Source organism: Coregonus clupeaformis, unplaced genomic scaffold (genome assembly GCF_020615455.1).
Source record: "Coregonus clupeaformis isolate EN_2021a unplaced genomic scaffold, ASM2061545v1 scaf0085, whole genome shotgun sequence".
NCBI classification, from domain to species: Eukaryota; Metazoa; Chordata; class Actinopteri; order Salmoniformes; family Salmonidae; genus Coregonus; species Coregonus clupeaformis.
Genome location: NW_025533540.1, coordinates 222543 through 247840, shown reverse-complemented (window position 1 = coordinate 247840; position 25298 = coordinate 222543). Strand labels below are relative to the sequence as shown.

At 46.8% G+C, this 25298-nt stretch overlaps 1 protein-coding gene and 1 non-coding gene across 4 annotated transcripts in view; both read right to left on the bottom strand.

Annotated features, from left to right (window-relative positions):
- Positions 1-13597: 13597 nt before the first annotated feature.
- The window catches only part of LOC121555491 (polyadenylate-binding protein 1-like), a 41148-nt gene continuing 29447 nt past the window's right edge, over positions 13598-25298 (bottom strand). For 2 of the 3 annotated variants that reach the window (XM_045213169.1, XM_045213170.1), the window contains exons 5-15: positions 18559-18653; positions 18269-18406; positions 17892-17987; positions 17515-17787; positions 17279-17369; positions 17053-17157; positions 16723-16868; positions 16277-16361; positions 14658-14788; positions 14268-14366; positions 13598-14054 (exon numbers count right to left, since the gene is read on the bottom strand). In XM_045213169.1, coding sequence (XP_045069104.1) covers positions 14274-14366; positions 14658-14788; positions 16277-16361; positions 16723-16868; positions 17053-17157; positions 17279-17369; positions 17515-17787; positions 17892-17987; positions 18269-18406; positions 18559-18653 — 1253 coding nt within the window. In that variant the 3' untranslated portion in view covers positions 13598-14054; positions 14268-14273. Of the gene's footprint in view, positions 14055-14217; positions 14367-14657; positions 14789-16276; positions 16362-16722; positions 16869-17052; positions 17158-17278; positions 17370-17514; positions 17788-17891; positions 17988-18268; positions 18407-18558; positions 18654-25298 lie in introns of all 3 variants that reach the window. The other variant, XR_006658199.1, reaches the window with a different exon arrangement.
- Positions 18094-18224, bottom strand: LOC121555509. The gene has a single exon (XR_005997930.1). It is a non-coding gene; the product is annotated as a small nucleolar RNA SNORA5 (small nucleolar RNA).

The window sequence follows — 25298 nt, the reverse complement described above, 5'->3', positions numbered from 1 at the left end:
AGCAATAAAAGCTAATTTATGCTAGCAGTTGAGTACAATCTGGACTGGCCTATTCTGTGTTGTTTAAATTACTTTTTGGTTCAAAACAAATTCTAATTTATGCTATGAAGAAATATAGACTAACCTTGACTGATTCTCTTGATTTTTCTCTTCCAGAGTAGTGTGCCCGGGCTTGTTGTCGCAGTTAGCACATTTCAGTCATCTGTTGTTTTGAAGTAGCCCATGACAGGCATGCAATGGCACATCACTATAATGAGTGTGTCAGCTATCTACTGTATCTAAGCACACAGGAAACCGCACACAGGAAATGATGTTTATTTAGTTATGCAGTATGACATAAGACCAATCACATGATGTCATTCCTGCTAAGGCACAGTAGGTCACTACAGTAATGCAGCATGTCCGACATCATAAATATTATGATAATATTTTATATAGCATCCTCATCTACCTCTGAGCCTATTTCATTAATCGAACCTCAGAAGCATGACTTCAGTGTGTATGTTATGTTGAGTGTGTGTCTTCTCAGTAAACATGTTCACACTGGCACCATGTGGGGCCCAATGCGGGCTAAAATATTGGTCTCACGTAGGCTGCCAAACATGGGCCGATGTAGCTTTGCTCACCAGCTCCACATCGGCCCCAAGGTCAGCCCTCACGTCTCCTGATATAGTTTTGGATCAGCTGCCTGTTACATTGTATCAAAAAAGACAACATAGTTGTTACTATCATATATACAGTATTGACCAAAAACAGAAAAGTTTCTCATATGTCAAATGCACGTATCTTTTTACAGACTTAAGCATTGCCAGTTTACAAGATAACTTTTTTGTTGAAATCACAGTCACACAACAGAACACTCAAACTAGAACTTCAGTTCACACAAAAAGTGGTGTGGGCTTGGTGTAGGCTAGCCGGTGTTGGACTGGTGTGGGCTTGGTGTAGGCTTGGTGTAGGCTAGCCGGTGTAGGCTAGCCTGTGTTGGACTGGTGTGGGCTTGGTGTAGGCTAGCCGGTGTTGGACTGGTGTGGGCTTGGTGTAGGCTAGCCGGTGTTGGACTGGTGTGGGCTTGGTGTAGGCTAGCCGGTGTGGGCTTGGTGTAGGCTAGCCTGTGTTGGACTGGTGTGGGCTTGGTGTAGGCTAGCCGGTGTAGGCCTGGTGTAGGCTAGCCGGTGTTGGACTGGTGTGGGCTTGGTGTAGGCTAGCCGGTGTTGGACTGGTGTGGGCTTGGTGTAGGCTAGCCGGTGTTGGACTGGTGTAGGCTTGGTGTAGGCTAGCCTGTGTTGGACTGGTGTGGGCTTGGTGTAGGCTAGCCGGTGTTGGACTGGTGTAGGCTTGGTGTAGGCTAGCCGGTGTAGGCTTGGTGTAGGCTTGGTGTAGGCTAGCCGGTGTTGGACTGGTGTGGGCTTGGTGTAGGCTAGCCGGTGTTGGACTGGTGTAGGCTTGGTGTAGGCTAGCCGGTGTTGGACTGGTGTGGGCTTGGTGTAGGCTAGCCGGTGTTGGACTGGTGTAGGCTTGGTGTAGGCTAGCCTGTGTTGGACTGGTGTGGGCTTGGTGTAGGCTAGCCGGTGTTGGACTGGTGTAGGCTTGGTGTAGGCTAGCCGGTGTGGGCTTGGTGTAGGCTAGCCGGTGTAGGCTTGGTGTAGGCTAGCCGGTGTTGGACTGGTGTAGGCTAGCCTGTGTTGGACACAAAACGCCTTTGACTCAGCGTCTGCAGTATAGCACAGAGCAAATATAGATATTCGGAACTTCTTCCAAAAGAGAGCCAAAAATAACTGAGCAGGTTGAGGCAGCAGGGAATTTGGTGGAAAGGGCAGAGTTCATCAGCAGCAGCAGGTTGAGCCACAGGTTTGGTGGTAGCTAACTACTTTAGCTAGTCTCCCTCAACATAAGGGTTGGGTAATGCTAATAAGCTAGTGTTAACGCTCAGCATCCTTAAGCTATTTGTGATGCGTGTGATAGAAGGAGTCAGGCGCAGGACAGTAATACGCATCCAAAGAGTTTATTCCGTCGATAAACAGTTGCGCAAGCATGCGACAACAAAACTCAGGCTAGCCAGGCAACCAAGCACAGGGGAACCAGGCACAGGGGAAAACATCTACCCTGGCAACAACAAGGTAAGGGTAGCTCAACTGAGCTACACACAGCTCACTACAAACAATCACCCACACAGACAAGGAAGCAGAGGGAACACTTATACAATGACTAATTGGGGATAAGGACCAGGTGTGTGTGATTAATTAGACAAGACTAGTGGAGTGATGATAAATGGATCGGCAGCAGCTAGTAAGCCGGTGACGACGACCGCCGAAACCTGCCCGAACAAGGAGGGTAGGCAGCCTCGGCGGAAGTCGTGACACTATTGGGTGTGAGTTATTTAACAATATATTTATTGAATTGGCAAGCTAAAGATGTTGATATTAGGAAACGTTTTTATTTCCAGCGAGTGGATTTGATGGGATTCGTTTCTGTAGGTAGCTACTGGCTGGCTAGCCAGCTGAGACTGAAGAGATTATACGTTTTTCTGACTGAAGCGCAGTATCGTCTGACAGTGACACAGTGCCCCCTTGTGGACTGGAACTGAACTTTACTACAACATATTTAACCCTGTTTAAAATGACCAGTGTTGAGGTGGTACAACTGACTAAATTAAATGAATCATAGAGGTCATAACCTATTCTACAGGTAAACATGCTTGGCTCATGTCTGTTATTTCCATATGTAACTATTTGTAAAAAACTGCCCATGATTAAATTGTTGAAATTATTTCATTGAGCTTTTATTTTTATTAATTTAGCTACTGACTTGCACTGTTTACAAACTTGAACTTAGAAGGGAAAAAAGATGGTCAGCTTTGTGGTTAGATTGTAGGTGAACAAAACTTTGAAAATACATAAGTTATGTCTCCTCAAATGTTATGTAATGTAAAAATCTCACAGCTGGTAGAACTGATGAAATTAATCATAGAGGTCTTATAACTTATTCCATTCTACAGGCACATTATTTTTTGGCTCATGTCTCTTTTTATTCATATAGTCTAGGGACTCTTATCTGTTATGTTTGGAGTTGTGTTGATCTGTTTTGCGGACACTTGAATTTTTCTTTCCAGTTGAGTTGCCCTGGTCGTGTCAGTATACAGTAACTTTAAAGAGCAAGTGCCCCTAAAAACCAACAAATCATTTAGAAAACGGACTATGTGGCATCGATATGACTCAGAAACATTTGTTCCACTGTCAAAATTGACTACAAAGTGTAATTAGGATAATTTTGGTCAAAAAGTCAGTCTCGTCCAAAACTGAGCTTTATGATACTTGTGATCTTGACTGCATCACAACATAAATGAAGGTTGGGTTTGTTTCAATTCTGCCCACATGACCACAGCTGGCAACACACAAGTATTCATCAATTCGGAGTGCAGCTGCACATGACCTGATAGTTATGCCTGTGGTAAATTTGGGTTGACTTTGGATATCCCTATGGAGCGATTTAGGGACCATTGGTAAATTACACAATGTACATGGGACAATATGTTAAAATTCCAATAGCTCCATATTACAATGACTTAAAAACCTCAAACCAACTATAAAATTGTAGAAATGAATATACAGATATTGAAAGCATTTAATGAGAACTAAAAGGTGTGCAACATGAAAATATTGTCACATTTACATTGTGTAATTTATTGACAGTCCCTAACTAGCCACAGCACTAGGGGTCAAAGTCAGGTCACACACCAGCCAGGCTGAAGCTAATTGGCTAACTCTTCCCACCTGCAAACACACACACGAGACACCCACATCAAACCACACCCCGATACCAACTAGTGTTTGAATTCAGTCATGGCTGCTAGCGTTTCTTAATTAATCAAATCTAAAATGAGGCCAAATCAGGAAGTGTAGTCACCCTTTAAAACTAACTAATGACATGTTGAACCTCTACTTTGCTACATTTCAGATGAGAGAAGAGCCCTATTCGCACGGGACTAGTATTATAGAGAATGTTGGTCATGTCATTATTACTCCAGAATGTCTGTTATTCCAGAGGACGATTCGGACGGGATCAAACCGTGAGCAACACCTGTCAAACTCAGCCAGTTCTCTCAGAACACAGGGACGTCGATTTGCACGGGTCCAGTATTATCAGAGGACCTTGGAGTTCGCCAAAAAAACAGTAGATTATTCTGGCTGGAATTGTTGCTCTCCTGCCATGTAAAAATTACTGCCATGGCAGATTTGGACGGGACTAAAATGACAGATGTGGTGATTTGTGCTTCTGCACATAATGACATAACCCGACCTCCCCCATAACCCGACCTCCCCCATAACCCGACCTCCCCCATAACCCGACCTCCCCCAGTAAAACGAATCCTGTCCGAAGGAAGAGAACAGATGACAGCAGCAGGCCAGTGGATCACTCAGAACAGCAGCAGCCAGGGGCAACTGGGAGGATGATTTAGGTGACCCAGACACAGGCCCCAGTGTTCCCTTCACCGTTTTGGATTGCAAAACTAAAGAGACACACCAGACAAGACACAGAGACAGCAACAGAAGAATAGGAGATCTGCTGTCGGATCTGACAGTGAGTACTGTCTGCTGTGGCAGGTGGGAAGGTGCAAATGGCCTGAAAATGATCTAATCTTTCAATGTTCATCTCAAAGTGCTCCAAATTCATGCATTTTGCTGTCGAAATTCCTTATTTTTTTTTGCAAGTGGAGAATGCACGTTGGGCTGGTGTGGGCTGGCCCACGTGGGGCTGGTGTGGGCTGGCCCACGTGGGGCTGGTGTGGGCTGGCCCACATGGGGCTGGTGTGGGCTGGCCCACGTTGGGTTGGTGTGGGTTGGGCCTGGTGTGGGTTGGGCCTGGTGTGGGCTGGCCCACGTTGGGTTGGTGTGGGTTGGGCCTGGTGTGGGTTGGGCCTGGTGTGGGCTGGCCCACGTGGGCCTGGTGTGGGTTGGGCCTGGTGTGGGCTGGCCCATGTTGGCCTGGTGTGGGTTGGGCCTGGTGTGGGCTGGCCCATGTTGGCCTGGTGTGGGCTGGCCCACGATGGGTTGGTGTCGGCATTAATGCAAATCTACAAAATACACAACATGAGCAGCATCAGATTAGCAAAAAATTATATAGGCCATGATCCAAACAGGTTGTCATGGTAGCTTAGTGTATTTACTTCACACTAAGTATAAAATAGCCCATTATCCAAACAGGTTGTCATGGTAGCCTAGTGTATTTACTTCACACTAAGTTTATAGCCCATTATTCAAACAGGTTGTCATGGTAGCATAGTGTATTTACTTCACACTAAGTATAAAATAGCCCATTATCCAAACAGGTTGTCATGGTAGCCTAGTGTATTTACTTCACACTAAGTATAAAATAGCCCATTATCCAAACAGGTTGTCATGGTAGCATAGTGTATTTACTTCACACTAAGTATAAAATAGCCCATTATCCAAACAGGTTGTCATGGTAGCCTAGTGTATTTACTTCACACTAAGTTTATAGCCCATTATCCAAACAGGTTGTCATGGTAGCATAGTGTATTTACTTCACACTAAGTATAAAATAGCCCATTATCCAAACAGGTTGTCATGGTAGCCTAGTGTATTTACTTCACACTAAGTATAAAATAGCCCATTATCCAAACAGGTTGTCATGGTAGCTTAGTGTATTTACTTCACACTAAGTATAAAATAGCCCATTATCCAAACAGGTTGTCATGGTAGCTTAGTGTATTTACTTCACACTAAGTATAAAATAGCCCATTATCCAAACAGGTTGTCATGGTAGCATAGTGTATTTACTTCACACTAAGTATAAAATAGCCCATTATCTAAACAGGTTGTCATGGTAGCATAGTGTATTTACTTCACACTAAGTATAAAATAGCCAATTTTCCAAACAGGTTGTCATGGTAGCCTAGTGTATTCACACTGCACCACACTACACCACACTGTACTACACTGCACTGCACCACACTACACCACACTGTACTACACCACACTACACTGCACCACACTACACTACACTACTCTACACCACACCGCACCACACTACACTACACTACACTGCACTGCACCACACTGTACTACACCACACTACTCTACACTGCACCACACTGCACCACACCACACTACACTGCACTGCACCACACTACACTGCACCGCACCACACTGTACTACACCACACTGCACCTCACTGCACCACACCATACTACACTACACTACACTACTCTACACTGCACCACACCACACTGCACCACACTACACCGCACCACACTACACTGCACAGCACTACACCACACTGCACCACACCACACTACTCTACACTGCACCACACCACACTGCACTGCACCACACTACACCACACTGTACTACACCACACTACACTACTCTACACTGCACCACACTGCACCACACCACACTGCACCACACTACACCGCACCACACTACACTGCACAGCACTACACCACACTACACTGTACTACACTGCACTGCACCACACTACACTACTCTACTCTACACTGCACCACACTGCACCACACTACACCACACTGTACTACACCACACTACACTACTCTACACCGCACTACACTGCACCACACTACACCGCACCACACTACACTGCACTGCACCACACTACACCGCACCACACTACACCACACTAAACTGCACTGCACTACACTGCACCGCACCACACCACACTACACTGCACCGCACCACACTGCACCACACTACACCGCACCACACTGCACTGCACCGCACCACACTACACTTCACTGCACCGCACCACACTGCACCGCACCACACTGCACCACACACCACACTGTACTACACCACACTACACTACTCTACACTGCACCACACTGCACCACACCACACTACACCGCACCACACTACACTACACTACACTGCACCACACCACACTACACCACACTGCACCACACTACACTACACCGCACCACACTACACTGCACCACACTGCACCGCACCGCACCACACTACACTGCACCGCACCACACCGCACCACACTGCACCGCACCACACCACACTGCACTGCACCACACTACATTACACTGCACCGCACCACACTACACCACACTACACCGCACCACACTACACTACACTGCACTGCACTACACTGCACCGCACTACACTGCACCACACCACACTACACCACACTACACTGCACCGCACTACACTGCACTGCACCACACTACACTGCACCGCACCACACTACACTGCACCGCACTACACCACACTACACCGCACCACACTACACCACACCGCACTACACTGCACCGCACTACACCACACCACACTGCACCACACTACACTGCACCGCACCACACTGCACCACACCACACCACACTACACTGCACCACAAAACACTGCACCGCACTACACTGCACTGCACCACACCACACTACACTGCACCACACTACACTACACTACTCTACACTGCACCACACTGCACCACACTACACTGCACCGCACCACACTGCACCGCACCACACTGCACCGCACCACACCACACTACACCGCACCACACTGCACCACACTACACCACACCACACTGCACTGCACCACACCGCACCACACTACACCACACTACACTACACCGCACCACACTGCACCACACCACACTGCACCACACTACACTACACCACACTACACTGCACCGCACTACACTGCACCACACTGCACCACACTACACTGCACTACACCACACTGCACCACACTACACCACACTACACTGCACCACACCACACTGCACCACACCACACTACACTGCACTACACCACACCGCACTGCACCACACCACACTGCACCGCACTGCACCACACTGCACTGCACCACACAACACCACACTACACCACACCACACTACACCACACTGCACCACACCACACTGCACCACACTACACCACACTACACTACACTGCACCACACCACACCGCACTACACCACACTACACTGCACCGCACTACACTGCACCACACTACACTGCACTACACCACACTGCACCACACCACACTACACTGCACCACACTACACCACACTACACTGCACCACACCACACTGCACCACACCACACTACACTACACTGCACTACACCACACCGCACTGCACCACACCACACTGCACCGCACTGCACCACACTGCACTGCACCACACAACACCACACTACACTGCACCACACCACACTACACCACACTGCACCACACCACACTGCACCACACTACACTGCACCACACTACACTACACTACACCACACCACACCACACTGCACCTGACTACACTGCACTACACCACACCACACTACACTACACTACACCGCACCACACTACACTGCACCACACCACACTACACTACATCATGGAATTCTAAAGACTTTTAGGGGCGGGTTCACGGACATAGAGCCTAACCCTAGACTAAATTGCACTTTTAAACTGGACTAACTGAAATGGCATTTCTCAGTCATGGTTTAAAATAGTGTCAGACTTGCCCTATCTAGATTTAAAAAGTTTGATTTCCAGAAGGATGATTAGAGCTAATCTAGATCTAAATGAAGGCTTAAAGTGAAGGCTAAAACTGGCACTTTCACTGAAACGTTGATTAAATCAAATAAAATTTTATTGGCCACATGCGCCGAATACAACAGGTGCAGACATTACAGTGAAATGCTTACTTACAGCCCTTAACCAACAGTGCATTTATTTTTAACAAAAAAAGTAAAAATAAAACGACAACAAAAAAAGTGTTGAGAAAAAAAAGAGCAGAAGTAAAATAAAATAACAGTAGGGAGGCTATATATACAGGGGGGTACCGGTGCAGAGTCAATGTGCGGGGGCACCGACTAGTTGAGGTAGTTGAAGTAATATGTACATGTGGGTAGAGTTAAAGTGACTATGCATAAATAATTAACAGAGTAGCAGCAGCGTAAAAGGATGGGGTGGAGGGGGCAGTGCAAATAGTCCGGGTAGCCATGATTAGCTGTTCAGGAGTCTTATGGCTTGGGGGTAGAAGCTGTTGAGAAGCCTTTTGGACCTAGACTTGGCACTCCGGTACCGCTTGCCGTGCGGTAGCAGAGAGAACAGTCTATGACTAGGGTGGCTGGAGTCTTTGACAATTTTGAGGGCCTTCCTCTGACACCGCCTGGTATAGAGGTCCTGGATGGCAGGAAGCTTGGCCCCAGTGATGTACTGGGCCGTACGCACTACCCTCTGTAGTGCCTTGCGGTCGGAGGCCAAGCAGTTGCCATACCAGGCGGTGATGCAACCAGTCAGGATGCTCTCGATGGTGCAGCTGTAGAATTTTTTGAGGATCTGAGGACCCATGCCAAATCTTTTCAGTCTCCTGAGGGGGAATAGGCTTTGTCATGCCCTCTTCACGACTGTCTTGGTGTGTTTGGACCATGATAGTTCGTTGGTGATGTGGACACCAAGGAACTTGAAGCTCTCAACCTGTTCCACTACAGCCCCGTCGATGAGAATGGGGGCGTGCTCAGTCCTCTTTGCACTGTCCCTGTAAAATGTGTAATGTCTGTTTTTGTAGTTTATTCCAGGGGTTCACAAGCTTTTTTGGCCCACGACCCCATTTGATATCTGAAAATTCTCATGACCCCAACCATATGAAAACAATTATGTAATTAACAGCCAATGTTTACTTTTTTATTTGAGGCTATGGCAGTCAATTTCAAATGAGTCTGACATAATGTATCTCATCTCACCACCACTAATGAGATGGGTGTGGCTTGATGCATGTCACATCTGAGCTTCTCAAAGTCGGGGCGTGGTCGACAGTGCACACCTCATATCTGCTGTCACATCCAACCTGGATCTATATTTGGTTTAAATGCAGACGAGAGCACTGAATCCAACTTCATACAGATATGAGCTGGCGAAGGCTACCATGAGTTTTATGATGCGTTCAAGACAACTGGGAACTCTGAAAAATACGAGGTAAATCATGACGTCAGCGATCATCAGCTCGGAAAGTCAGAGCTCTAGAAAAAGGCCAGAGTTCCCGATTTGGAATTCCGAGTTGGGTGACTGTTCAAAACAAATTTTCCCAGTCGGAACTCGTTTCTTTCCAAGTTCCCAGTTGTCTTGAACGCACTGAGGTCAGAAGTCTGAGATTTCTGAGTTCCTAGTTCCCAGTTGTTCTGAACGCGGCATTGATGCTCAGAGGCAGACGGAATGGTATTCCCTTTTAGTCAAGAACCAAAACGCCTCTGTAGTGACCCGTGAATGCATTCGGTCACATGACAGCTCGATCAGCTGTTCGATTTCACTTACCGGCATGTCAACTGAGCCAGGATCACAGTCAGACGGATTGGGAAGTAGGGCCGTCCCAAACGGATTGGGAAGTAGGGCCGTCCCAAACGGATTGGGAAGTAGGGCCGTCCCAAAGTGCTCTTCCAAGCGTTGGAGGTGAGCAGTCGTCACTCGTGTGGGACATTTACTGATGCTGTTTTCTGTTAGAAACAGTCACAGCCGAGGGAAGGGTGCATGGTTCTCTTTTGAAAGACTCTACAATAAGAATGATTTCCTCTGAATCCACTGATTCGGTCACTCATCTGAAGAATGTTTTCGTATTTCCCCTGCATGCTTGTGTTCAGTTCGTTCAGTTTCCCAAATAAATGTGTCTGTTACAAGGAGACACATTTTATTTTCATTACACTGAAAGTCAACCAAGTCTGTTTTCTTTACATCCATTGTGAATGACAACAGTTTCTCTCTCAACGCGAAACATATTTCTAACACTCCCCCGATAACCACCAAGCTTCGGTGTGAAATAGGACATCGTCATGCGCTGATCCCATATCTCCACATACTGTATCACTCCATAGTACAGTCATAGAAATAGCATCCAGTCAGTGGTTATTATAATACAGAGAATATATCACTCCATATTACAGTCATCAACCACGTTTCCATCCACAGTTTTATGCGAGTAGTCATAATGTATAAAAAAAATTAAGAAGACAGCTGTGATGGAAACAGAATTTCCCAAATGTAATTATATAGAGAGAGATAGAGCGCGCCCTTAGATAATGGGAAAAGGCGCACTTGACCGTTGCACATGAATCATTCCCACGGTGAATGGCTAGGTCCGCTACGCTATGAAACCACAGTATTGCAGACTTTGATATTACCGGACGCAATTGATATGGTAAAAACAATGTGTGGGGAGGCAGAGGCACAGAAACTCACATCAATACCTTTGTCAGATAACACTGTTAAACAAAGAATGTATGTTATTGCTCGCAATCAAGAGGAAACTGACTGAATGACTCAAACTCCCCACCTTATGCTCTCTAAATGGACGTTAGTTGTGAGGGCCGAGATGCCCATGTATTGACTTTTGTTCACTATACATGTCGGGGGATGCTATTTAATAATAATAATATGCCATTTAGCAGACGCTTTTATCTTACAGTCATCTGTGCATATATAACAGTGTTGCTTCTGTCCCTCTCCTCGCCCCTACCTGGGATCGAACAAGGGACCCTCTGCACACATCGACAACAGTCACCCTCGAAGCACCGTTACCCGTCGCTCCACAAAAGCCCTGCAGAGCAAGGGAAACAACTACTTCAAGGTCTCAGAGCGAGTGGCGTCACCGATTGAAACGCTACTAGCGCGCACCGCTAACTAGCTAGCCATTTCACACCGGTTACACATACATTTTTACTTATGGGTGGTCCCGGGGATCGAACCCACAACCCTCGCGTTACGAGCGCCATGCTCTACCAATTGAGCTACAGAGGACATATTCTTCTGTCTCACGATTCCTGAGCATGAAACGTCATATGGGATATTCACTGTACTCCGTGGCTATATTGACGAAAAACAGATTCCATATGGGATGGAATGGTGGGCTTTTGCACAGATGGGGCTGATCTATGGTGGGACGGCGGGCAGGCCTCTGGACTAGTTACGAATACGTCTCCCTCTGCCATATGGACGCATTGTATGATACACCGAGAACAACTAGCAGCAAAAGAGCTGAGCACAGAACTCAGAGATATACTGCAAAAGGTAACTTTGATTGTAAACTACATCAAACCACATCCACTGTGCGCACGCATGTTCACAAAACTACACGACCAAAAGTATGTGGACACCTGCTCGTCGAACATCTCATTCCAAAATCATGGGCATTGATATGGAGTTGGTCCCCCCTTTGCTGCTATAACAGCCTCCACTCTTCTGGGAAGGCTTTCCACTAGATGTTGGAACATTGCTACGGGGACTTGCTTCCATTCAGCCACAGGAGCATTAGTGAGGTCGGGCACTGATGTTGGGCGATTAGGCCTGGCTCGCAGTCAGCATCCAAAGGTGTTCGATGCGGGTTGAGGTCAGGGCTCTGTGCGATGATCTTAGGCTTGTGTGTGGCTGCTCAGCCATGGAAACCCATTTCATAAAGGTCCCGATGAACAGTTATTGTGCTGACGTTGCTTCCAGAGGGAGTTTGGAACTCAGTTGTGAGTGTTGCAACCGAGGACAGGCAATTTTTACGTGCTTCAGCACTCGGCGGTCCCGTTCTGTGAGCTTGCGTGGCCTACCACTTCGTGGCTGAGCCGTTGTTGCTCCTAGACGTTTCCACTTCACAATAACAGCACTTACAGTTGACCGGGGCAGCTCTAGCAGGGCAGAAATTTGACAAGCTGACTTGTTGGAAAGGTGGCATCCTATGATTGTGCCATGTCGAAAGCTCTTCAGTACGGGCCATTCTACTGCCAGTGATTGTCGATGGAGATTGCATGGCTGTGTGCTCGATTTTATACACCTGTCAGCAACCGGTGTGGCTGAAATAGAATCCACTAATTTGACTGCTGTATATACAGTGTAAGTTCCTGTTCTACGGTTCTAATAGGTTGTGCAGAACAGATGATCATTGTTCCTTTAATAAATGCATGGTGTTTGCCACTGCGTTTATAGTAGTTTCAAATACCAAACATGAGGTTAACATGCTTTGTATCCCATAGAACGGTCATATCTTCCTTAGTTAAACTTAGCCGTTCTGTTTAGTTAAGACCGATTTCCACTCAACTAAGGTCATTTGAAAAAAATACGCTAATGTGCCATCAGATGTAGCAGTCCAAAGTGCAGCTATCCTTCCAGCTGCCCAGCAGGACTTCACTATGTAGTAGTCCAAAGTGCAGCTATCCTTCCAGCTGCCCAGCAGGACTTCACTATGTAGTAGTCCAAAGTGCAGCTATCCTTCCAGCTCCCCAGCAGGACTTCACTATGTAGTAGTCCAAAGTGCAGCTATCCTTCCAGCTGCCCAGCAGGACTTCACTATGTAGTAGTCCAAAGTGCAGCTATCCTTCCAGCTCCCCAGCAGGACTTCACTATGTAGTAGTCCAAAGTGCAGCTATCCTTCCAGCTCCCCAGCAGGACTTCACTATGTAGTAGTCCAAAGTGCAGCTATCCTTCCAGCTCCCCAGCAGGACTTCACTATTAAATCACTTCTACTTGGTGCCCCCTACTGTGCTTATTGGGGACTACACATTGGGTATCAGCTGGCATCATGTCTTCCACCCCTGTTGATGACAACTTCCACCAATACGACAAAGATGACAACATCCAACAATATTTTTAGGAGTTTAATTCAAGCAAGCAAAGGTCAAGGTACATTTCACAACGCTGGGTTTTCAACATCCTGGCCGCGTAAATCCCCCACGGGGGGCCAGTATGAAAATGGATGCACTCACTAACTGTAAGTTGCTCTGGATAAGAGCGTCTGCTAATGGACTAAAATGTAAAATGTAAATGTAAATTGATACATGTAAAATAAAACACCAGACGGGAATGCTTTCAGGAAGCCTTAATTCCATCATATGGAATGACCTTTAAACACTTAACATGTTTATTTTGAACCTTTTTACAAAGCCTAGTTTGCTCTTCTCTAGGCCCGGCTGATAAGAGGACTTTCCTTTTTATAACATGTTGTTTTCTTCCTTTTTGCATTGTTTTGGTGTTTTAACTTTTTGATAACGTTTAATCAGAATTATTATTATCGGTGAAGCAAGTTCCAAGGTTCCCAATCCCTGTGAAGACAGAAAAAGCATTCAGTCATGATCGTAGGTATATAACAAGTGTTTGAACATAAGATGACTGATGTATTATGCTGAGTCTAATGCTAGACCTGAGACTGGCCTACCTTGGCTTAGACACTTGGACCACCAGCAGATAGACCTGAGACTGGCCTACCTTGGCTTAGACACTTGGACCACCAGCAGATAGACCTGAGACTGGCCTACCTTGGCTTAGACACTTGGACCACCAGCAGAGTTGTTGACAGTCTTCTGGACTAATTCCTTGGCCTGGTGGGCCTGCAGCACAGCAACAGCCTCATCCACCTACCAGCAACACCATCAACCAGGTTAATAACAGCATGCATCACGTATTACCACAGCTACAAACTAACCTGTACACTACACCATTTGCAGTACGACTCATTTAAAATCTAGACATTTATTTGCCTGAACAACAAAATTGAAATGCCGTCAGGGCTACACTTGTTTTGTTTTTATGAAAAGCAAGCAGTTTCCTCAAATGCTATGACTACTTGGGCTCGCCGGGCTTCAGGGAATTTCTCCTGGTCTTTTTCACAGGTTGGTGACACATTCTGGTCAGGGAGCAGAACTGACCTTCGAGCGGAGAGACTCCGGAGACTCCAGCATGTGAAGCAGCTCAGAGTTGTCGATCTCCAGCAGCATGCCTGTGATCTTTCCAGCCAGGCTGGGATGCATGTTCTGGATGCACGGGAACAGGCGCTCACCTGGGGACAAACAGGGTTTTAGTGTCCTAGCTCAGAAACAGGACGGAGATTGACAGTGTAGTGTGGTGGGTTGAATGGCTGTTAACATCTAACAGACAAGACTGTTTTGTGCAGTTTTATAACACAGTTTGCTTGATCTGAACGATCTAGTTTTAAAATGTCGGCTGCATGTCAAATCTTAGCGAAAGACTTGCAACGAGACGGATCCCTTTAGCCAATCAGAGAACAGTGCGCTGACGTTCTGTGTTTAGCCAAGCAGACAGCTAGCTAGCCAAGCAGACAGCTAGCTAGCCAAGCAGACAGCTAGCTAGCCAGCCAAGCAGACAGCTAGCTAGCCAGCCAAGCAGACAGCTAGCTAGCCAGCCGAGCAGACAGCTAGCCAGCCGAGCAGACAGCTAGCCAGCCGAGCAGACAGCTAGCCAGCCGAGCAGACAGCTAGCCAGCCGAGCAGACAGCTAGCCAGCCAGCCAAGCAGACAGCTAGCTAGCCAAGCAGACAGGACAGCTAGCTAGCCGAGCAGACAGCTAGCTAGCCGAGCAGACAGGACAGCTAGCTAGCCGAGCAGACAGCTAGCTAGCCGAGCAGACAGCTAGCTAGCCGAGCAGACAGCTAGCCAGCCAAGCAGACAGCTAGCCAGCCAAGCAGACAGGACAGCTAGCCAGCCAAGCAGACAGGACAGCTAGCTAGCCGAGCAGACAGCTAGCTAGCCGAGCAGACAGCTAGCCAGCCGAGCAGACAGCTAGCCAGCCAATCAGACAGCTAGCCAGCCAAGCAGACAGCTAGCCAGCCAAGCAGACAGCTAGCCAGCCAAGCAGACAGCTAGCCAGCCGAGCAGACAGCTAGCCAGCCGAGCAGACAGCTAGCTAGCCAAGCAGACAGCTAGCTAGCCGAGCAGACAGCTAGCCAGCCGAGCAGACAGCTAGCTAGCCGAGCAGACAGCTAGCCAAGCAGACAGCTAGCCAAGCAGACAGCTAGCCAAGCAGACAGCTAGCCAGCCAAGCAGACAGCTAGCCAGCCAAGCAGACAGCTAGCCAGCCGAGCAGACAGCTAGCTAGCCGAGCAGACAGCTAGCCAAGCAGACAGCTAGCCAAGCAGACAGCTAGCCAGCCAAGCAGACAGCTAGCCAGCCAAGCAGACAGCTAGCCAGCCAAGCAGACAGCTAGCCAGCCAAGCAGACAGCTAGCCAAGCAGACAGCTAGCCAGCCAAGCAGACAGCTAGCTAGCTGTTTTGCTGCAGTAATAACTAGCCTAGCTTGCTGATATTTCTCTGGAAAGTCACAAAGTGTACCCTGTTTCTGGAGCATGTATTTCATGAAACTCGTTTGCTACAACACCTTGCTACATCAAGTGACAACTTTGTTAAAATTTTTCATCACGTCATTGTAAAGAGGCACCACTACCGTGGAAACGGTCTTATTGATCTGAATGCCTGGTCTTCAGTCAGCTAAAAGCTAGTTTTGTCTCGTCTTAGGTGGGGTTTAGACTCACCCAACATCTGCTTCTGTTCCTGGGGAGGAGCAGCGGCCAGCATGGAGGCAGTCAGAGGCTCCTGCCCCTGGACGTGGACAGCCGGCTGCACACACGGAGACAAGGTTAGAGGGAATACACCAGCCGGCTGCACACACGGAGACAAGGTTAGAGGGAATACACCAGCCGGCTGCACACACGGAGACAAGGTTAGAGGGAATACACCAGGGTAATATTGACACAGTAAATGTTTTTTGTTTTTTGTGGTCCTCTGTAACTCTGTGTGGTCCTCTGAGTTGGTAGAGCATGGCGCCTGTAGTGGGTTCGATTCCCGGGACCACCCATACGCAAAATGTATGCACGTATGACTAAGTCACTTTGGATAAAAGTGTCTGCTAAATGGAACATTATCTATTATTTTTAAATCCTGCTTTCAGTTGCCATTTGATAGGAGAGAGGGGGCCTACCTGCTGCATAGTGAGTTGGGGCTGTGTGTTCATGTGGTGCTGAGGGTTGCGGACTCCTGCGGCGTACTTATACTGAGGCACGCCACGCAAAGGGGCGCCACTCACTGGGGCCGAAGAGGGGGCACGGGGCCCCATGGTCTGGGGGGCTGCAGAGGGGCAAGAAGAGATCCATTTGACGTTATGGAATTGGGGTTATAATGCATTTCCAATGTAACTTCATAAAGCACCTAAATCCAATATAAATCCTCCATTAGCATGTTCATAATGCAAAAGCACGCTACAACATATTACAAAGTCTGGGGCACAAATGAGTATCTCATGGTTACTCACCCATGCAACGCGTGGACATCATGCGAGGCCCCTGGCTGGTGGGTCTCATAGGGCTGGGCTGTCTGGGGGCAGAGGGACGCATGGAGCCTGGCATGTTCTGGAAGTCTGAAGTCCCAACAGGACCAGGGAGGGTCATTTAGGAAGACTTTTAACACTAAACTCTATAATTGTAGAGGTCAGAGGTCATGTTGTAAAGTAGTAGAGGTTATGAGGGAGTACTACTCACGTTGAGGTCTCACGCCATGGGTGGCCCAGCGAGGGCTGGGTCTCAGCTGGGCCATCTGGTTGGCAGGGTAGTAAGCAGCTCTGTTATGAGCCTATAGGGATGGAGAACACAGAGCAGATAGTATCTACATCCAACAGCATCCAGTCTGACACCCTTTCACTGTCAAGGGCTAGATCCATTGACATAAATGTGATTGTTTGACATGAATGTGATTGATCGATAGACCGAGTGGTGACCTGGGGGATGGCAGCCATGAAGTACCCAGAGGGAGGGGCAGGCTGGTAGGGGTTGAGGACTGGGTTGGGTACGGGCCGGACGGTGGCCATCCTCTGCATGTACTGGTTGGTGAGGTGAGCCTGGCGCTCCTCTTTCCTCTGAGCCAGAGCCACGTACAGCGGCTTGGTGGCCACGATGCGCCCGTTCATCTCCGTCACAGCCTTGGTGGCCTCCTCGGGGGAGGAGAAGCACACGAAGCCGAAGCCCTTGCTGCGGCCACCCTCCATCATCACCTAATGGAAGAGCGGGGAGAGGAAACGGTTTGCTTAGTACACAGCTGAACAGAACAAAGCAGTTCTCTTTAACATGTGTCAACAGCCAGGAGGTTGGTCCCTACCTTTGCACTGGTGATGGTGCCGAATGGGGAGAACTCTTTACGCAGGCGCTCGTCATCAATTCCATCGTCAAGATTCTTCACGTACAGATTGACACCCTGGAGGAGACATGTGGAACACACTTTTACAAAACAATACTCCAACATTCCTTTTGAATCCAACCTTGCATTGGGCAGACATCATCTGAACCTTTGGTGAACTGGTAACTGTCTGTAGTACACATTTATCCAGCCATGCCAGAGGGATGTGGGGCTCATTAACAACTCACTATGGCAGCCATTTTGGCCAGTACAGTCCATTGTAGAGAAAACACGGAATTTGACGACAAGGCTGCAACAAAAACTGCACAACATCACAAAGTGCAGATTCACTGTCTGACCTGGTAACGTGTCACACGGTCCTGTTTCATCTGCTCAAACTTGCGTTTCAGCTCTGTCTGGCGCTCCACCTTCTTCTGGGCGCGGCCAACGTAGACCAGCTGTCCATTCAGCTCCTTCCCATTCAGCTCATCAACAGCCTGGAACACACGTCCTCTTTTAGAATATGGCCATTGGCCTTCCTATCCTTGATTGAGACCCTCCGTTGGCCTTCCTATCCTTGATTGAGACCCTCTGTATGGAACACAACCAACCAAGCAACCATTTCAAAGTACATTAACATTCTGCTCACCTTTTGGGCGTCCTCGTGCCTCTCGAAGCTCACGAAGCCAAAGCCTCTGGATTTGCCACTGTCATCAGTCATGACGCGGATACTCATGGCACTGCCTAGATGTTAGAGACAGTTCAGATACTCATTGCACTGTCTAGATGTTAGAGACAGTTCAGATACTCATTGCACTGCCTAGATGTTAGAGACAGTTCAGATACTCATTGCACTGCCTAGATGTTAGAGGAGACAGTTCAGATACTCATGGCACTGCCTAGATGTTAGAGGAGACAGTTCAGATACTCATTGCACTGCCTAGATGTTAGAGGAGACAGTTCAGATACTCATTGCACTGCCTAGATGTTAGAGGAGACAGTTCAGATACTCATTGCACTGCCTAGATGTTAGAGGAGACAGTTCAGATACTCATGGCACTGCCTAGATGTTAGAGGAGACAGTTCAGATACTCATTGCACTGCCTAGATGTTAGAGGAGACAGTTCAGATACTCATGGATCTGTCTAGATGTTAGAGACAGTTCAGATACTCATGGCACTGCCTAGATGTTTGAGGAGACAGTTCAGATATTCATGGCACTGCCTAGATGTTAGAGGAGACAGTTCAGATACTCATTGCACTGCCTAGATGTTTGAGACAGTTCAGATACTCATTGCACTGTCTAGATGTTAGAGGAGACAGTTCAGATACTCATGGCACTGCCTAGATGTTAGAGGAGACAGTTCAGATACTCATTGCACTGCCTAGATGTTAGAGGAGACAGTTCAGATACTCATTGCACTGCCTAGATGTTAGAGGAGACAGTTCAGATACTCATGGCACTGCCTAGATGTTAGAGGAGACAGTTCAGATACTCATTGCACTGCCTAGATGTTAGAGGACAGTTCAGATACTCATGGCACTGCCTAGATGTTAGAGGAGACCGTTCAGATACTCATTGCACTGCCTAGATGTTAGAGGAGACAGTTCAGATACTCATTGCACTGCCTAGATGTTAGAGGAGACAGTTCAGATACTCATGGCACTGCCTAGATGTTTGAGGAGATAGTTCAGATACTCATTGCACTGCCTAGATGTTTGAGACAGTTCAGATACTCATTGCACTGCCTAGATGTTAGAGGAGACAGTTCAGATACTCATGGCACTGCCTAGATGTTAGAGGAGACAGTTCAGATACTCATTGCACTGCCTACATGTTTGAGACAGTTCAGATACTCATGACACTGTCTCGATGTTAGAGGAGACAGTTCAGATACTCATGGCACTGCCTAGATGTTAGAGGAGACAGTTCAGATACTCATTGCACTGCCTAGATGTTAGAGGAGACAGTTCAGATACTCATTGCACTGCCTAGATGTTAGAGGAGACAGTTCAGATACTCATTGCACTGCCTAGATGTTAGAGGAGACAGTTCAGATACTCATGGCACTGCCTAGATGTTAGAGACAGTTCAGATACTCATGGCACTGCCTAGATGTTTGAGGAGATAGTTCAGATACTCATTGCACTGCCTAGATGTTAGAGACAGTTCAGATACTCATTGCACTGCCTAGATGTTAGAGGAGACAGTTCAGATACTCATGGCACTGCCTAGATGTTAGAGGAGACAGTTCAGATACTCATTGCACTGCCTAGATGTTAGAGGAGACAGTTCAGATACTCATGGCACTGCCTAGATGTTAGAGGAGACAGTTCAGATACTCATTGCACTGCCTATATGTTAGAGGAGACAGTTCAGATACTCATTGCACTGCCTAGATGTTAGAGGAGACAGTTCAGATACTCATGGCACTGCCTAGATGTTAGAGGAGACAGTTCAGATACTCATGGCACTGCCTAGATGTTAGAGGAGACAGTTCAGATACTCATTGCACTGCCTAGATGTTAGAGGAGACAGTTCAGATACTCATTGCACTGTCTAGATGTTAGAGGAGACAGTTCAGATACTCATGGCACTGCCTAGATGTTAGAGGAGAGAGTTCAGATACTCATGGCACTGCCTAGATGTTAGAGGAGACAGTTCAGATACTCATTGCACTGTCTAGATGTTAGAGGAGACAGTTCGGATACTCATGGCACTGCCTAGATGTTAGAGGAGCCAGTTCAGATACTCATTGCACTGCCTAGATGTTTGAGGAGACAGTTCAGATACTCATGGCACTGCCTAGATGTTAGAGGAGACAGTTCAGATACTCATTGCACTGCCTAGATGTTAGAGGAGACAGTTCAGATACTCATGGCACTGCCTATATGTTAGAGGAGACAGTTCAGATACTCATGGCACTGCCTAGATGTTAGAGGAGACAGTTCAGATACTCATGGCACTGCCTAGATGTTAGAGGAGACAGTTCAGATACTCATTGCACTGCCTAGATGTTAGAGGAGACAGTTCAGATACTCATTGCACTGCCTAGATGTTAGAGACAGTTCAGATACTCATTGCACTGCCTAGATGTTAGAGGAGACAGTTCAGATACTCATGGCACTGCCTAGATGTTAGAGGAGACAGTTCAGATACTCATGGCACTGCCTAGTGTTAGAGGAGACAGTTCAGATACTCATTGCACTGCCTAGATGTTAGAGGAGACAGTTCAGATACTCATTGCACTGCCTAGATGTTAGAGGAGACAGTTCAGATACTCATGGCACTGTCTAGATGTTAGAGACAGTTCAGATACTCATGGCACTGCCTAGATGTTTGAGGAGATAGTTCAGATACTCATTGCACTGCCTAGATGTTTGAGACAGTTCAGAAACTCATTGCACTGCCTAGATGTTAGAGGAGACAGTTCAGATACTCATGGCACTGCCTAGATGTTAGAGGAGACAGTTCAGATACTCATGGCACTGCCTAGATGTTAGAGGAGACAGTTCAGATACTCATTGCACTGCCTAGATGTTAGAGGAGACAGTTCAGATACTCATTGCACTGCCTAGATGTTAGAGGAGACAGTTCAGATACTCATTGCACTGCCTAGATGTTAGAGGAGACAGTTCAGATACTCATGGCACTGTCTAGATGTTAGAGACAGTTCAGATACTCATTGCACTGCCTAGATGTTAGAGGAGACAGTTCAGATACTCATTGCACTGCCTAGATGTTAGAGACAGTTCAGATACTCATTGCACTGCCTAGACGTTAGAGGAGACAGTTCAGATACTCATGGCACTGCCTAGATGTTAGAGGAGACAGTTCAGATACTCATTGCACTGTCTAGATGTTAGAGACAGTTCAGATACTCATTGCACTGCCTAGATGTTAGAGGAGACCGTTCAGATACTCATTGCACTGCCTAGATGTTAGAGGAGACAGTTCAGATACTCATGGCACTGTCTAGATGTTAGAGACAGTTCAGATACTCATTGCACTGCCTAGATGTTAGAGACAGTTCAGATACTCATTGCACTGCCTAGATGTTAGAGGAGACCGTTCAGATACTCATTGCACTGTCTAGATGTTAGAGACAGTTCAGATACTCATTGCACTGCCTAGATGTTAGAGACAGTTCAGATACTCATTGCACTGTCTAGATGTTAGAGGAGACAGTTCAGATACTCATTGCACTGCCTAGATGTTAGAGGAGACAGTTCAGATACTCATTGCACTGTCTAGATGTTAGAGGAGACCGTTCAGATACTCATGGCACTGCCTAGATGTTAGAGGAGACAGTTCAGATACTCATGGCACTGTCTAGATGTTAGAGACAGTTCAGATACTCATTGCACTGCCTAGATGTTAGAGGAGACCGTTCAGATACTCATTGCACTGTCTAGATGTTAGAGGAGACAGTTCAGATACTCATTGCACTGCCTAGATGTTAGAGGAGACAGTTCAGATACTCATTGCACTGCCTAGATGTTAGAGACAGTTCAGATACTCATTGCACTGCCTAGATGTTAGAGACAGTTCAGATACTCATTGCACTGCCTAGATGTTAGAGGAGACAGTTCAGATACTCATTGCACTGCCTAGATGTTAGAGACAGTTCAGATACTCATTGCACTGCCTAGATGTTAGAGGAGACAGTTCAGATACTCATTGCACTGTCTAGATGTTAGAGACAGTTCAGATACTCATTGCACTGCCTAGATGTTAGAGGAGACAGTTCAGATACTCATTGCACTGCCTAGATGTTAGAGGAGACAGTTCAGATACTCATTGCACTGCCTAGATGTTAGAGACAGTTCAGATACTCATTGCACTGCCTAGATGTTAGAGACAGTTCATATACTCATTGCACTGCCTAGATGTTAGAGGAGACAGTTCAGATACTCATGGCACTGTCTAGATGTTAGAGACAGTTCAGATACTCATGGCACTGACTAGATGTTAGAGGAGACAGTTCAGATACTCATTGCACTGCCTAGATGTTAGAGGAGACAGTTCAGATACTCATTGCACTGCCTAGATGTTAGAGGAGACCGTTCAGATACTCATGGCACTGCCTAGATGTTAGAGGAGACAGTTCAGATACTCATTGCACTGCCTAGATGTTAGAGGAGACAGTTCAGATACTCATTGCACTGCCTAGATGTTAGAGGAGACAGTTCAGATACTCATTGCACTGCCTAGATGTTAGAGGAGACAGTTCAGATACTCATTGCACTGCCTAGATGTTAGAGACAGTTCAGATACTCATTGCACTGCCTAGATGTTAGAGGAGACAGTTCAGATACTCATTGCACTGCCTAGATGTTAGAGGAGACAGTTCAGATACTCATGGCACTGCCTAGATGTTAGAGACAGTTCAGATACTCATGGCACTGTCTAGATGTTAGAGGAGACCGTTCAGATACTCATGGCACTGCCTAGATGTTAGAGGAGACCGTTCAGATACTCATGGCACTGCCTAGATGTTAGAGGAGACAGTTCAGATACTCATGGCACTGCCTAGATGTTAGAGGAGACAGTTCAGATACTCATGGCACTAACTAGATGTTAGAGGAGACAGTTCAGATACTCATTGCACTGCCTAGATGTTAGAGGAGACAGTTCAGATACTCATTGCACTGCCTAGATGTTAGAGGAGACAGTTCAGATACTCATTGCACTGCCTAGATGTTAGAGGAGACAGTTCAGATACTCATTGCACTGCCTAGATGTTAGAGGAGTCAGTTCAGATACTCATTGCACTGCCTAGATGTTAGAGGAGACAGTTCAGACACTCATTGCACTGTCTAGATGTTAGAGGAGTCAGTTCAGATACTCATTGCACTGCCTAGATGTTAGAGTCAGTTCAGATACTCATGGCACTGCCTAGATGTTAGAGGAGACCGTTCAGATACTCATTGCACTGTCTAGATGTTAGAGGAGACAGTTCAGATACTCATTGCACTGCCTAGATGTTAGAGACAGTTCAGATATTCATTGCACTGTCTAGATGTTAGAGGAGACAGTTCAGATACTCATGGCACTGCCTAGATGTTAGAGGAGACCGTTCAGATACTCATTGCACTGTCTAGATGTTAGAGGAGACAGTTCAGATACTCATTGCACTGCCTAGTTGTTAGAGGAGACAGTTCAGATACTCATGGCACTGCCTAGATGTTAGAGGAGACAGTTCAGATACTCATTGCACTGCCTAGATGTTAGAGACAGTTCAGATAGTCATTGCATTTCAGATACTCATGGCACTGCCTAGATGTTAGAGGAGACAGTTCAGATACTCATTGCACTGCCTAGATGTTAGAGGAGACAGTTCAGATACTCATTGCACTGCCTAGATGTTAGAGACAGTTCAGATACTCATTGCACTGCCTAGATGTTAGAGACAGTTCAGATATGCATTGCACTGTCTAGATGTTAGAGACAGTTCAGATACTCATTGCACTGCCTAGATGTTAGAGACAGTTCAGATACTCATTGCACTGCCTAGATGTTAGAGGAGACAGTTCAGATACTCATTGCACTGCCTAGATGTTAGAGGAGACAGTTCAGATACTCATTGCACTGCCTAGATGTTAGAGACAGTTCAGATACTCATTGCACTGCCTAGATGTTAGAGGAGACTGTTCAGATACTCATTGCACTGCCTAGATGTTAGAGGAGACAGTTCAGATACTCATTGCACTGCCTAGATGTTAGAGACAGTTCAGATACTCATTGCACTGCCTAGATGTTAGAGACAGTTCAGATATGCATTGCACTGTCTAGATGTTAGAGACAGTTCAGATACTCATTGCACTGCCTAGATGTTAGAGACAGTTCAGATACTTATTGCACTGCCTAGATGTTAGAGGAGACAGTTCAGATACTCATTGCACTGCCTAGATGTTAGAGGAGACAGTTCAGATACTCATTGCACTGCCTAGATGTTAGAGACAGTTCAGATACTCATTGCACTGCCTAGATGTTAGAGGAGACAGTTCAGATACTCATTGCACTGCCTAGATGTTAGAGGAGACAGTTCAGATACTCATTGCACTGCCTAGATGTTAGAGGAGACAGTTCAGATACTCATTGCACTGTCTAGATGTTAGAGACAGTTCAGATTCTCATTGCACTGCCTAGATGTTAGAGGAGACCGTTCAGATACTCATTGCACTGTCTAGATGTTTGAGACAGTTCAGATACTCATTGCACTGCCTAGATGTTAGAGGAGACCGTTCAGATACTCATTGCACTGCCTAGATGTTAGAGACCGTTCAGATACTCATTGCACTGTCTAGATGTTAGAGGAGACAGTTCAGATACTCATTGCACTGCCTAGATGTTAGAGGAGACATTTCAGATACTCATTGCACTGT